Source organism: Carettochelys insculpta, chromosome 12 (assembly GCF_033958435.1).
Source record: "Carettochelys insculpta isolate YL-2023 chromosome 12, ASM3395843v1, whole genome shotgun sequence".
Classification (NCBI taxonomy): Eukaryota; Metazoa; Chordata; order Testudines; family Carettochelyidae; genus Carettochelys; species Carettochelys insculpta.
Genome location: NC_134148.1, coordinates 8,471,355 through 8,487,453, shown reverse-complemented (window position 1 = coordinate 8,487,453; position 16,099 = coordinate 8,471,355). Strand labels below are relative to the sequence as shown.

General features: G+C 41.2%; 1 protein-coding gene across 3 annotated transcripts in view; it reads right to left on the bottom strand.

The window, feature by feature from the left end:
• NRG4 (neuregulin 4) overlaps positions 1-16,099 on the bottom strand; it is a 56,236-nt gene that overhangs the window by 29,331 nt on the left and 10,806 nt on the right. For 2 of the 3 annotated variants that reach the window (XM_075006682.1, XM_075006681.1), the window contains exons 2-4: positions 11,886-11,954; positions 10,527-10,592; positions 4,129-4,222 (exon numbers count right to left, since the gene is read on the bottom strand). In XM_075006682.1, the coding sequence (XP_074862783.1) occupies positions 4,129-4,222; positions 10,527-10,536 (104 nt within the window). In that variant the 5' untranslated portion in view covers positions 10,537-10,592; positions 11,886-11,954. Of the gene's footprint in view, positions 1-4,128; positions 4,223-10,526; positions 10,593-11,885; positions 11,955-12,149; positions 12,255-16,099 lie in introns of those variants that run through there. The other variant, XM_075006683.1, reaches the window with a different exon arrangement.

Here is a 16,099-nt window from a genome sequence, read left to right as displayed (position 1 = left end):
AATTGGTAGATGATCTAGTAGATTTGTGTGGAGCTAGTCTACAGAAACTAAGTCACTCTGCACTGGACAGGGAAAAATGGAAGGAAATAGCTTGAGAGGCATCAGACACCAATGGGCACTGAGCCCGTGGTTGTTGTTGATGATAGCCAAAGAAATAATTGTTCAGGGAGTTCGTCATTCCAAATACATGGGTTTCACATCAGACGCTCAGCCTTTGCTTTATATTCTAGCTAGGCAATTCCTAAGACAGAATACTTTGAAACTGAATCTGAAGTTGTACAACTGACACCATCTAATTTTAGTGTTCCACTTTTCCCCTACTTATTATTGCTATTAAAAAGCTGGAAAGGAGGGTTTATTTCTAGCTAAACAAAAATAGGGATTTTTCTTGACAGACTTTTATTTTCAATTCTTCTGCATGAATTTAAATTATATAATATGAGTTAGTGTGGCCTGGTAGCTAAAACAAATGACCTGGAAATAAGGACTCCTATTACCTATTCACATGATTTACTAAATTATGCTGGACAGTTATCCTCAAGGATACATTTCCGTGATGTGCAAGTGAATATTTTAACAAGAGCTTCCCACAAACATGTTCTCCCTTAGCATTGTGAGAGGTGCATGTGCTTCCAAAGAAGAATGAGGGACTGGATAATTTTTCAAATGGAAAAGCAAAAAGGAAATGAACAAAGACACTTTGTCATAACCACAAACAAGGAGAGAGGTGGATTTAGCCATTTCAGTAGAAGTTAATTCTGATTTAAATGTCAACTTTATTAACTACCCACTGCTGATCATTTTAGAAGAAATAGTTAATATATGCACGTCTACTGTGACTAGACAAGAAAAAAGTAAGAAATGGAAACAAGTTATGAGATTATATAATTGATCTCTTAAGAAACAATGCAGGATTGTTCCCTGCAGTCTAATATTCGGGATTTTTATCTATTTTAGACTGGAATGTCCAAAGTGAGATTGCTCACAATTCAACAGATCTCATCATGAGAAGTTTTCCTGATTTTTTTTCCTAAACATTTCTACCCAATACTTTTAGTTATAGGTGAAGGCTGGAAGAGGCAACCAGGGAACAGGGAACAAAATTCACCATGTAGAAGAGAAAGAGACCCATAACATTCTTACATCCATAAATTTAGTGTAAGTGCCAGCATGTCCATTGAACCATTTAAGTTAACAAGTTCATTTATCTCAAATGAACAATTAGTAGAAGCAGACCTAAGATAGTATACCGGGTAAACTTTTTTTCCTGTATCTCCGATGACGTGGCAAACAGATAGTCAGATTTTTTTCCCATGCAGAAGGGAAGACCTTCTCTGCAAAGGTAAGCAGTGTTACGTCTTTCCATACTCTGTTTCATGCTCCCCTTCTGCATAAACTGACCATCCGTCCTGTTTTAGCCAGGACTGTCCCTCTTTTTAGATCCCTGCAGAGCATCTTGACTTTTTTTAAAAAACAAGCTAATTTGTCTCGTATGTTGCAAAGCAGGGACCTGAATTTTAAAGAGACAGCTCCTTATACAGCAGGGGCTGTCTGTTTACAGAGATAGTTGGAGAAGCTGGAGGAGATGGGCATGCTCTTAAAACATTTTGTTGCCAGCAGGCCCCAGGGCTATGGAAGGGGAGTGGGGGAGGTGCAAAGTTGTTAGAAGCCAGAGTCAGGCTGCTGTGCTGTTTGCTCACACTGCCAGACAGAGGAAGCTGTGTCTCAGATATCCCCCCCTCCCCAAAACACACTGCTAGCAGGTAAAAGGATTGGGTAGGGAGTGCAGAGCCCTATGGCAGGGAACAGGAGAAGCTACTTGGGGGAAAGAGGGGGCAGCTGCTGGGGAGTTGCACTCAGCTTGGTAGCCCACAGAAAGCAGCAAACAGGCAAGTCACTGGAGTAAAGGGCAGCTTGACCCAGGCAATGGGTTTGGAGGACTCCCATGAAGGGCGAGGGACAGGAAGAAGGGAACAAGGAAGATGAATCACAGTGGTCTGGTAAAGCTGCATTAACTCTTCTGGAGGCCAGAGATATTAGATTTTGTGGGGGCCCCTAGGATCTGGGGTGAACACAAAAATAATATGTTCAGAATATGGGCTCCAGGCTGGGACAGAAGACTGGGGTGTGAAATGGGTTGAGGATGCTTCAACTAGGAATGCATGCTCTCAGGTAGAGCTGGGATGAAGGGCTTGGGGTGAAGCAGGATGGGCGTCCAGCTGGGGCCCAGGGGTTTGGAGTGTGGAAGGGAACTCACTGGCCCATTGCTGGATGGGAAAAGGGGACAAGTGCCTAGGACCTCAAGCAATTTAAATGGGTCTGGGAACCCCAGCCCCTTTTATATTGCTGAGGCAGGTGTGGCAGGTGGAACCACCCTGTTGGGGAGGCTAATCCCTTCTCCATTCTTTCTGCCTGTGCCTTTCCTCAAAAGCCAGAGCCTTCCAGAGGAAAAGCTGAGGTGATGAGAGAAATAGGGTGGGAGTAGGGAGTTTGGCTGCCCCTCTTTGCAAAGGTGTTAATAGTTTAGAAGGAAAATAATTCTTTTGACAACACAATTCTTTTGGAGTTTTGTAACTATCTGAAAACTAATCATTTTTTTTAAATATCCTCTTACTTTACTAAATGAGGCATGGTAAATTAAATACTGCATGAACTTTACCATAGAACCTGTTTGTTTGATTTCTCAGTTAGAGTTGGATTTCCAGATAAGTGATTCCCATCAAGTTTTAGCATTTGTTTGGGATGGGGTATTTGACCATTAGGCTGCAGCCCTTATCTTAATCTGGCCCTGCCCTGGCAAATGGGGGAGCCAGTTAACCCAGGACTGCAGAGTGGGGGAGCAAAGGGGGGCCCAAAGGCAGTAACTAGGAAATAAACAGGTACCATAATTTATCTGTTGTAAATCTGCTGACTCTAGTGACATTTAAATGGTGGGGGGGGGCACGTTAAATTGGCCTAGTTGGTTTCATCTCTTTTTATACTGCAGCAAAAATATCAGGTGATTTACTTTGTTCCAGAACCCAGCCCGAGGGCTCCTCACTGCTTCCAATCCCTGACTCCTGCCCCGATTTCCAGCAGCCCTTCCCCACATTCCCGCAGGCCTCTGCTCTGGCTCCTGCACCTCTCTCTCTTACCAGGCCTCACACTCCCAAGCCCACACTCTGGAGGACAGCAAGCTGAGGACAAGGCAGGCACTTCTATACAGCAATAACCACATAATTTGTAGGTATTTATTTTTAATTTTTACCATTTTTGTTATAATAATGCAGTATATCATTTAAATGGGTGCTCAGCCAACTTAATGCTATATTGAATGTTTGTACCACATAGTTCTAATAGATTGCCACTGAACTCACTTAACTCCAAGCAATTTTACCAGGTGTCCCTCATGTCCCAAAGGGAAATATGGTCACCCTACTCCTGGAGATCAAATATTAGTTTCCCAACCCCTTACATCTTGGTTGCGTGAGCACAGCATTAACACAGATACCATGCTGCTTTCTTGTCCAAAGACCCTTTTTTAGCTGTCCCCCCAGAAACTCTGCTTTGTGAGTCTTTCAACAGGGTTTGTAGATCACATATATTTTTGGGCCTCTGTTACATTTTCACCCTAACACAAATGTACTGTTTTCCTTGACTCCTTCCCATTTAGGTCAAGCCACATTCTATTTATATTAAGCACTCTGCTGTATAATTTGTAGGAGAGAAGGGAATACAGCCTATACCCATTATTGTTTCTCTGCATACCCTTCCTCTAGTCTCTTCTTTGTGAGATTACGAGCATTTCTCTCTCTTCTTTACTGCATAAGATGAGGGAGCATAATGTTTTGAATTATAGATATCAGCCTAAATTCTGAATACATAAATGAGTACTGCCTCCTCCAAACACAATTTTTTTCAAGCATACTGTTTTTTAAAACACTACCTTTTCTATGAACCACATGGAAACATTAAAATTAGATCACATAACCATGAACTGCTGAGTCTGCAAATACAAACATGTTTACAACATCCATGGACACATACACACTGTCACTTATCATGCTATATTTCTTTAAAGCTATATTGTTAAACTAGCACAATATCAGTCCTTCCAATTGCTAATATCCAAGCTTAAATTTAACTCACCTGCAAAATGGACTAGATACAGTAGGAATCACATAACAAATCCCACCATTTAGACAAAAAGATCCATAATTGGTACCACAGAGTTCTTCATGATCTGAAAAGAACAGAGATAGCAAAAGAGAGATTTGTTATATTTTTACTCAGGAGGAATCAAGAAGCGACAAAATTACACCATGGCTGGGTCTACACCAGAGAGTTTTGTTGACAGAAGGGGGGCCTTCTGTTGATATACCTCAGGGCTCGTCTACACACTTAAAGCATTCTGTAGACAGATTCTCGACATTTGCATTTGCCCTGACAGTATTATCCCTCAAAAATTTGAAGCATAACAATCAGTCGATAGAGTACTATCGACAGAAGTGCAGCGCAGACACTTCTGTCTACAGAGAGGGCTTCCAGTTGCTGGGCAGCCCTTTGCAGAGATACCATTCCACTTTCTGACACCAGAAGGCAGTGCAGTCTGGCAGTTCTCTGTCAACAGAGGAAGTTGTATGTAGATGCAATCTGTGGACAGAGGTTCAGTGGAGGTTTCTCTGTCTTCTGTTGACAGATGTTTCTAGTGTAGACAGAGTCATGGTGAAAAGAAAAGTCTTGGCTCCAGCAATCCACCACAGCGTTCACTATGCCTGGAAGGTGATAAGCTTCCAGATCAATGTTGTTTGATGCAGAAGTCCCATAGTGTAAAGGTTTCCTGGTAGATAACCACAGAGTGGGCTCCACCTTGACTGTTGATATAGAACACTGAGGCCACACTGTCCATAAGGACTCTGACCAACCTGACTGTGAGGCTGGGACAGAATGCCTTGCAGGCACGACATATCACTCTGAGCTCCTGGACAATGATGTGCAAGTTCATCTTTTCTGGTGACCATATGGATGGTCTCCTAGATGGGCCCCCCATCTGAGGTCTGATGCATCCAAAATGCATTTGACTCAGGAAAATGACTGCAAAACGGGATCTCAAGCAACACATTTTCAGGAACTGTCCACCATCAGAGGGAGGTAAACACAGAGGCCAGTACTGACAGGACTGTGCACAGATGGTCCTTGTGTTGTGAGAAAACCTACACCAGCCACATCTGAAGGGGGCACATATGGAGCTTGGTATATTAAACATTGTAAGTACAAGCCGCAATGTGCCCCATTCTGGTTATCATTATTGGGAACTGAGAGACATCCCTGATGAGAGCCCCTAGAGTATGGAAGCTGTTCTGTGGAAGGGAGGCCCTGTACTCTCAGCATCCAGTATCACTCTTAAAAACTGTATTTTCGTAACTGGAATGAATGTAGACTTTTTCTTGTTCAATAAGAGGCCTAGGGCCTGGCACATGGACAGGAGAAATGTGACGTGGCCCCACACCTAGGACCTGGAGCTGCCCTTGACCAGACAATTGTCGAGGTATGGAAATATCTGGACTCCTCTGCTCCTGAGATAGGCCACTTCCACTGACATGCACTTGGTGAAAACCTGGAGGTGTTGTAGAATGACCATGGGAGGACTGCAACTGGAGAAAGCACCTTTGGCCATCAAAAATGAAGATGTGGAAGTATGCATCCTGAAAATCTAGACTCATGTACCAATCTCTGGGATCCAGGTAGTGGATGAGAGAAGACTGGGAAAGAATGCAAAACTTCAGCCATGCTAGGTACTGGTTGAGGTCTTGTAGGTTGAGAATGGGCCTGAGTCCCTACTTGACCTTGGGAATCAAGTACCAGTAGGAGCCTCTGTCCCTGAATTCTGATGGCACCTCCTCTGCTACTGCTAAGCAAAGGAACTGTCACAGCTTTTGTTTGAGGAGATGCTCACAAGAAGTGTCCCTGAAGAAAGTGAGGTGGAAAGGGTAGGTAGCAGAGGTATAAAGTAGTTGAAGGGTGCAAACTGTGGCAATAACGTTAAGGATACAATGATCTGAAATGACATATGCCCATGCTGGGTAAAATTGTGAGAGGTGATTGGAGAAGTGGAGGGTGCTTGGATCTGGTGAACAGATTGGTATGTTATCCCCAAAAGTCCCCCACTCAAAATGATTGCTTGCCAGCCTGTCTGGCCTGGACAAGCCCAGCTGCTGTGAAGATTGAGGGTGCTGGGAAAAGTGCTTCTTATAGCACTTGAACTGCCTTTGTGAAGACTCCTGGTGGGGTTGGCACCCTTGGTTGCCTACTGAGGCTTAAGCTTAGTGCAGAAGGGAGCTGGGACATAGGTGCCAAGAATTTTTAGTGTAGGCCTCTCGGCTTTTAGGCCATGGAGCTTAACATCTATCTCCTCTGCAGAGCCATGAACCCACTGTCATGGGCATCTAAATACAGGATTTGGACATTCTAGTAAGAAGTCTACATTTTTTAAAAACTGGGATAGGTGGGTGGATGCTATATGCAAATGAGTACATAGCTGTGTGTGTGTGAATGTATATTATTAATCTCACTAATTAAACTCAAGCATTTCCCTTAAAACAGGAACAAAAGAGGCCCGTGACATCACAAAGCTGAGAATCATGTGTTATCTCACACTTTAGCTGTGATTATTTTCATGGTTATTTCTAGCCATGTCAGAAAATAAGATGCCAGCATGCCTGTTGTTCACATATGGCAAAATGTTCCTTCAGCAGTGTACAAAAAATATACCACTGGGGAAGAGATATCTTGATTTTCATATCTACTCTGTTGGAATACAACAATATAGCTCAATTGCACCTCCCCTGAATTCCTCCACATAAAAGCTTGAGGCAAAACTATGGTTGCAAACAGTCCAAACTAGCAAGTCGTGTTAAAGAATCCCACAGCAGTGGGTACTCTCAGAGGGATTGCAATTCAAGCATGCACAATGCTTTCAGAAGAGTTTGGCCATTATTATATTCTTGGAATAAATGCGCTATGCACAATCCTCACACATTGCACTGGGCTACCACTACTAATTCTGCACTCTCAGGCTATGTCTAGATTACAGTGATTTGTCGACAGAAATTTTTGTCAGAAGATATCTTCCGAGAAAACTTCTGTTTACAGATCATGGCCAAAATGCAGAGCAGATTGCAAGAGTGACCACTCTGTTGACAGAGTGGCTGGACCCTCTTGCGGCTAACTGGAAGCACAGCAGACAGCGCCACCCAGTGTCCCGGAAGCCCTGTCTATTGACAGAGGGTCCCCCGGAGTGTCCAGATCAGCTTTCTGTCAACAGAGGTATTCTTCTTCCTGGGGAACGGGATACAGCTGTTGACAAAAGTGCTGCATTCTGTTGATTTACTGTCAACAGAATGCCTTAGGAATCTGGATGCTCCCCAGGTTTTGTTGACAACATGTTGTTTTTGTTGACAAAACCCTCTAGCGTAGACCTAGCCTCACTGTCCTCTTTGGGTTATATAATGATGCAATTGGCAATGGAGACTCTAGACAAAATCCTGGCTGTGCTGAAGTTTTGCTGTTGACTTCAACAGGAACAGGATTTCAAACCTTCCCCAACATGTCCACGTGCTCAGAGTGCAAAGATCAGAACTGTTCACAGAACTAATGCAAATGATCAGGGGAACAGAAAGACATCCAGGTACCTCTGCACAAGATCAGGGACAACTTAATTCTGTATGCTCACACTAAAGTTATAAAATGAAATATTGTTCCACTTTTAACCAGGATGATTTCTATAATACACACTGATAATTTGTTTATGGCAAGCTTACTATGAAGTACTTTTCAAGTATTCCAACTGTGTGTACAGAGCATTTACTATGATGGGGGGGAAGTGGGTGGAAAATAACTGAAGAGAAAATTTACTAACAAGTCTTTTTGAACAGCAGCTGTAAATAAAGTAGAGAGATTTTATTCTCTGCTATATCACTGTAACCAGATTTTGGGGTCAAGAGATCTCCTGAATGAAAGGAGGGAATAAAAAAAGTAGAAATCCTATTCTATTGTCTTTGAAACTGCTAGGGGAAGGAGGAAAAGCTGAAATAGCTAATCTCCCCACTCTTCTTCCTCACCAACTTCCTCAAAATAAGTTTATGCAGCAGCATCTCCTGTCAGACCCCCAGGAAAATTTTTGTGGGAGTTAATAAGGACCCTTGTTAACTTCGCTAGAGTCCTGCCCAGTGAGTGATCTTTTATTTTTCTGTAAATGAAAGAATATGGCAAAACGCTGATTCAATCAGGAGCCATTCTGCCATGGGGGAGGAGAACCTAGGAATAGTTTATGATACAGTGAACCTCCCAAATGTTCTCAGAGCTGCAGAATACCCTTGTAGAACACAGAACATCTGCCCTCTCTGCAGTCCCATTAGATATACCTCCATTCCATGGCAGAATGCCTCAGGAACTCTGGAGATAGGGAGAGAGAGAGAGAAAATAATGTATTTCAATAATTTCTGAGTCTAATGCTGTGTGTATGTACATAAATTACAATAATAATTGGTCATCCGTGGGAGTAGAGTAATATCAACAAAACCTGTTCTTCAGGGAGTGTCATTATTGACTTTATTCTGGGATCTACTGTCAATTTTCTGGAGCTGCCACTACTTGCAACAAAGTGGAAAAAAATGTACCCTTCATCTGTTTTAGGTAACTTGCCAGCAGTAGGGATGAAAGCCACTGCAGGCCCAGGGACAAGGTGTGTGGGGGACTGGCTCCATGCCCCCAGAAAGGGTGGATCTTTGGACAGAAGAGGTGGGGCCCATGGGCAGTCAGCTCTTAGTGCTGCCCAGAGCATGGCTCTAGACCCCACCCACCCCTCAGAAGCCATGCAGAGCAGCAGAGTGATCCTCCTGCAGCATTTCAAAGAGTCACAGAGTTCCTGGCTGCTGCTGTTGCTACTGCAGCAGCAACAGCAACTGGGAGCTCCTGGCCCCTTTGAAATGCGGGGCTCCTCTGCAGTTGCCCTCTTTGTCCCCCCTTTTGACAGGGCTGCTTGTCAGGAAGTGGGTCATTGAGACAATACTTTTACACTCATATAGATCAAGTATCCTGTTGTCAATGCATGTGTACTTTTCAGTTATTCTGATCTCAGCAAATAGTATTTTGCTGCTATTTATTAAAATGACACATTGAACAATGGCTTACACATTTTGAAAAAGTGAAATAATAAAGTATAAGATGCTATAATATGGAGAAAAATTATTGCAATCAGTGTCATAATTCATGGTCACCTCCTTGAATAATTTAACCAAATATTGCCCTTAGGCATGCACAGCTTTCACTTCAGACAAGAGGAGTCAAGTTTGAGAATGTAAAGCCAAAATTTGCCCCTTTAAGTTTACAGTCAGTAATCTGGAAGAATATAATACTAGTATTATTTCATTCTAATTCTATTAAATCTGTTGGTAGGGAAGACTGTGTTTTATTTAGAAAGACCTTGCTGTACCTTTTTACAAGTGAAGATAATAAATCTAAAAATGCAAATTATAAGCTTAGACAGTCAAATGTATTCTAAGGTTAGATTGGTATAACCAAGACAGAAAGGTCATGCAAGATAAATGTTGATGAGAGGGATGAAATATTAATACTATAAATAAATAATTGGATATGTAGAAGTGGCACTAACATATTATGGATATTCTGTCATGTACATTTGTAGTTTCATAGTCTTGTATTCTGTCATGTACATTTGTAGTTTGTAGTCTTACTTGCTGAGTACAGAAAATAAGGGCAGAGGGCAACACATTTTATTTAGGCAGTGGTCAAACAGTTGCAACTTTATTGAATCAAAATTAACTCTTGCAGGCCTAACCCAGAAGTGGTTCAAAGTGGTAGAGGTTACAGTAGCCTCTAAATGGTCATAAAACTAACAACCATTTTCAAATTGGCATATCCATTCTTTATATAGGTGTGTGCGTGTACACGTATCCAGGCAGCCTTCTGCTCATCCACTGGGCCTTGAGTGTGCATATTCAAGTCACACATATGCTAAATTTTATGTGCAATTATATCTGTACCCATTTGAAAATTTGGGCCAGAGTGTCCTAGGTGCTCGGGAAAAAAAATCCTCAACGCCACCTAACCATCTGTAGAAACCCATTTCACCTGTCCCCTCCCCACACCTTTACTTCTCTCCAATTCAGATGCTAACCTAAACACTCTTTACCCAGCAAACATTGTCCTGAAGTTGCAATCAGGTGAATAAAAAAGAAAAAAGAAGTCAAAACTATCAGGTGGCAAATTAGAAAGAATCTGCTTTTCCTGCCTCCTTTTATAAGCAGTCATGGGCCATATGCCAGCCAATCTCAGAACTTCTGAGAAGTTAAGATTGGCCAATGCACTCTCTCTTTACAAGAGTTGCAATTGCTGATCCACTGTCCCAGGAGCGGAGTTGGTTCTCTGGAGAAGCCACAACAGTCCAATATTAGCTGTTGTAATTGGCTTAACTGTAGTGAATTATATATAAACATCTGAGCAAAAATAAACTTACAAGAAATTACCTGTTCGCATATTATTCTGACAACAATTTATATTCTTGTCTAGAGGATAGTCTTCTAAAACAGCGCCTAAAACCAAAAATTTAAATATAGCATTTTAATCCTATTGTACTTTTTCCCACAGTAAAGAGCTATATGAACGCATTTTCACTTATGCTGCAAATTAAGAAACTGACCTACTCTAGACAGAAATATTCTGTTATGCCATAAACTCCTTTAATTTTAAAACTAATAGCAAGCATTCATACTGTCAAATTATGTAAGCCTTTATGGGCTACTGATAGAGCGGAGATGCCTTAAGACTTGTTTGAATAATGAAAATATTTAAAGAGTTCTGCAGGGTAATTCCACCTGGAAGAGGATGCAGTAATTAAGGAATTACAGTGCTTGATGCTTTTAGAAAACTGCTTTACCACTAACATTGATATCTAATTAAACTCTGTTGCTTTATGAATTCATCATTATCAATAACCGTGGGCTCAGTGCCTGTTGGTGTCTGATGCTTCTCTCACTATTTCCTTCCATCTTTCCCTGTCCAGTGCAGCGGCTTAGTTTATGAATTCCAGGGCACATAATTAATCCACTCATGATTCTGAAGTCCAATTAAGTTTTGCTGCAAGATTGGGATATTTGCAATTAACTACTGTGTCACACTTACCCTCTCCTTAAGTCTTGGTTTTGTTATTTGTTTCTTTTCTATTTTGTCTGATTGTAAAATCAAATTAGAAGCTGAGAGAGGATAATTTACGTATACAGGATATAAATTCTTCTACTTCAGGACAAACACTACCAGAGACAGATAAGGAAAAAAAAAAATACTTTGGGACAGTCTATTCCATAACCATCCACTGTAAGACTTCCTGCACCTTATCGTAAAAGATCTAGTTGTGGCCACTGTAAGACAGGCTATTGATCAGATGGGTCACTGAATTGCACAGGTCTGATATGAAATGTTCTATTTTATAACATTTTCAATTTCTGAATTTATTTTGTTTCAATTCACATTTCAGTGTTTATTAAACCATAAAAATAGAATATTTAAGACTAAATTAATTTTGGCAACATATTGCCACAAGTTTGGAGAAATATGGAGAAGTACCACGCCAAGCAGTAGCACAATGCCACTAGAGGACAATAGCAGCTACATCACCATTAGGAAAGATAATGTGTTTATCCCTCTTTGCATCATCCATTCAAAGTACTTTCTCCTTCCCAGCGTTTAAAAGATTTCTGCCAGTTAAATAGCAAAACAAAGAATTTGAGTATTACTAGAAAGAAATGCCTAAGCATGAACCTCTCTAGTTGTACAAAACAAGTTTTTATAAAAACTTGTTTCAAAAGATTAAAGTGGTTTGTACTTACTGTATAATGTAAGTAGATCAATTCCGTTTGTCACTGGAACTGAAATCACGTCTTTACTCTGTCGCAACCCTGTAAGAGAGATCTAAAATGGCAATTCCCTATGTTACAAAGATGTAATACCAATGCCTCCATTCAAAGGGCAGTCCTCCTCTTTGGCTTTGTTGCACATTCATACAACTTTATCCACAGTAAGTGTTCATAACAAAATAGAGTTAAAAATAATACATAGCACAAAATAAATAATGTTTTTTCAAAAACACTTACCTCACTACTAAAACGTTTAAAAAATAAATTCTTGTGGAGATGTGTTACGTTTAGCAGAACCCAAGGTTTGCATAGTATACCTGCTACTAAAAACCTGAAGATTTATGAGTGTGCATAGTGCAATGTGGGTGAAGGTGAGACAAAGAAAAAAGTGTGCACAGAGGCCAAGTATAGGCCAGGGAAACGCCCCCTTCTTCTCACAAAAGAGTTCTCACATGTTCACAACTGCAAAGCAGATCCTTGATTATAAACAAGTGCTGTGTTGGGGGTATTTGTCACTTGGCTGAATTCCAAAGCAGTGTCCAAATTACAATATAAAAGAATACATTGCAACCAAGCATGTGGGTTACAAGGTAAATCTGAACAAATCAGAAAACTTGTACTCCTAATTTTTACCCCATAAAATATATAATTCCTTTTTTTTTCAAAATTTCCTGTACTACTGTGAAATACTTACAAGTTCTCATCCTAACCAATTAAAATAAACTATATGGCCTAACTTCACACTAACTCCTTTATCAGTTTAATTAATTTGATGCACACAGAGCAACCTCCCTTTTACTGTGACAGCATACTTAAGCATAGTTTAAAGGAGTATCTTATCCTATTGTTTATACCTATTAAAACATTTATTCCTTAAACTATATCTGTTCTTAATAGAAACATGGAAACAAAAATGCCTTGCTTAATCTCAGGCAAATTCCCTTTTTCCAGTGTGCTGCATTTTGGTAATGAACCTGGTTAACTGAACCCGGGTTAACTCTGTTGTAACAAATTTCCCCACTGCCATTATATAATCCACAAACTAGGTGAGAAAGGGGGAAATCAAAGCAACAGATCTCAGTCTTGTCTTCTTTAATCATAATTATTTTTTCCAGCGCAAAGCAACAGGATGAAAACAGTCATCTCCATGTACCACTTACTGTAACAAAACAGTAACTTACCTCAGGCTTTAAGCCTTGGATCCTGGCAGCAAATGAAGATTAATGCCATAGAAAATATGCCTCTTTATCAAAAGTAACTTTATTCAGCTAAGGGGAAAATATGACTTTATTTCAACAGTTACATCATTATTGATAATGCCAGCCTTAGGCATATGGTTTAAACTCCTTGACCTTACTCTGACTGGAACCTTGCTTAAAAGTGTAACTTCTTTATTATTTTTCCCATTCCACCAAATGCAAAATATCTTAATACCACTGTTAATTGGCGGGAAATGGATTCACATCCACAAATTTTGAAAATGAAATCCAGAAAGTCACAACCTCTAGCAATAAGTGAGCAGCCAAGTGAAGCATCCTATTACATACTGTCGGAAATACGCTTTCAACAGGACCCACTTTGCTAGATCATATCACTTGGTATCTCCATAGAGAATATTTTAGACACAGTCATGTATTCAATCATGAACAGGCACAATCAATACAGGATTCCACCTAAATTGATTCTACTCTAATATTTATTCTGTATCTTATCATGACACCAGTTCTCAAGACAAACATTGTTTTACAGACTACTGCACATAAATTAAAAATTTAATGGCAGCAGAACATAATGCTATACTTGCATTTTAGCCTCTTCTATTATCTGAAGTTTCTATTTGATATGGCTTTAATGTAGGCTATATTGTTTGAAATTCTGTAATCCATCAAATTTAATTAGACCTCTTAATAACAATAACTATCTCCACAAAGCGTTAAACATATCCTTAAATGCAGGCAGATAAGTAATTTCATATAAGTCAGCAGGAATTAAGCATGTGCATAAGCACTGTGGAATTGGCACTTGTGAGGTATATATTAATGTAGATGTTCTCTTATGCAAAAGCATAAAGTCCTAAATAGAGTGGAAAGCTAGGTTTCTACTTTACGGTGGGTGATCTTTTCTAGCCCATACACACCTGTGCATTTTGCAACAGTTTTCTGCTCTGGAGTAGAGGGTGGATTTGTTGGGTCTATGGTCTGGAAACAGTTTCTGTACAGGTTGGATCCACTGATCCACAGAACTGTGTAACAGAGAAGTTAATCACCTCAGGGCAGTAATGACTGTTCTTCAAGATGTGGTCCCCGTGTGTGCACCACTGTAGGTGTTGGGCTCATTCCAGAGCCACAGATCAGAAATTTTCATAGTGGGGGTCAGCCAGATCATGCATGTGCGGTGGGCACCTCACGATGTTTGTATCTTTTTGTGCACGAGCACGATCCGGCTCCCACTAATTCCTCGAATCCACCCTGAGATCTGAAAGACATAAAGAAAACTCTGGGGTGGGGAAGAGGGTGGGTAGTGGAGCACCCACAGGGATGAAGAACAATCATTACTGCACCAAGGTGAGTAACTTCTCTTTCTTCTTCAAGTGATGTACCCCTGGGTGTTCCACTGTACGTGACTAAGTAACAGTACCTTGAGAATTCAGAGGAGGGTTCCAGAGTCAAGGTCTCACTATGACTGAAAGTACTGCTGTTGAGAGTGCAGTGTCCGCAGCCAGTTGGTACTGTATCGCATAACGTTTCATGAAGTTGTCATAAGAACACCATGTGGCTGCACAGCAGATGTCTCTGAGGGGAACACCTTTGAAGAACACTGTTGATGTTGCCACTGCTCTTGTGGGAGTTGGCCCTAGGCTAGGTAGGTAGCAGTGTGCAATGTAAGGAACAGCATGTGGTAATACATGAGGTAATCAGTTTGGAAAGCCATTGCAAAGATATCACCTCTCCCTTGGAGCGGGCAGCAGTAGAGACTATTAAAATATCCATTTTGCAGAAAGGTTTGGGTTTGTTCAATATAAAAGGCCAGTGCCCTCTGAACATCTAAAGAGTGCAGTCTTGCATCATGTGCTGAAGCATGTGGTTTGGGGTCAAAGGAGGGCTACATAATTGGTTTCTTAATATGGAAGTCAGATGAGACTTTCGGGATAAAGGCCAGATAAGGTCTGAGTATTACACCTTTATTGCAGATTATATATGGTGGAACGGCCATTGGGCCCACATCTCACTAACTCTGCGAGCGGATGTTACAATGAGAAGGAAAACTGTCTTTAGAGTCATCAGCTGAAGCGAGGTGATAGCCAGAGGTTCAAATGGCTGTTGGAAATGTTATCCAGACACTAGATCTAGGCTCCAAGGTGGGGGAATAGGCATCCGAGGTGGGTAGAGGTTTGCTACACCTTTAAGGAAACGTTTAGTGATCGGATGGGCAAACACCGATGTGCCCTCAATCAAATATTTAAAGACTGATATTGCTGCAAGGTGTACCTTTAGTGATGTTGACGCTAATGCTAGACCCTCCTGTTTCAGATATAACACGTAATCAACAATCTTGTGTATAGGAGTCGTATCTAGACTCAAACGTTTTGAGGAACACCAGGCTACGAACTTTTTCCATTTTGATAGGTATTTTGTTGTCTACTATGAATTAGTATTTTGTGAATTGTTCAGAACAAAGGCCTTCAGAAGCGTTGAGCCAACAAGCAGCCCCACCGTGAGGTGAAGGGTGCGAGGCTTGGGATGCAGCAGCGATCCTCAGTTCTGGGTCAGGACATCTGGAAGATTGGAGAGGGGATAAGGAGAACATGGGGCCATCCTTTGAAGAAACGGGAACCAATGATGGTGGGCCCATGCTGGAGCTACTAAGATTAACTTCATTCCTTACATGTTGGCCTTTTCCAGAACTCTTGGTATGAGTAACATAAGAGGAAATGCAGTGGGCTCCTTCATTTGAGGAGGAAGGCATTGCCCAGGGAACCCAATCCCACTCCCACTCTGGAATAGTAGTAACAGCACTTCTTATTGTGGTAGGTGGTGAAGAGGTCGATGTGGGGGAATCCCCAGCATTGCAAGATACATCAAAGGATGTCACTTCAAAGCTCCCATTCGTGATCTGGTGTGAAGTGTCTGCTGAGCAAGTCAGCTGCAATGTTGCTGACCCCTGTTAAATATGAGGCCACTAAGGTT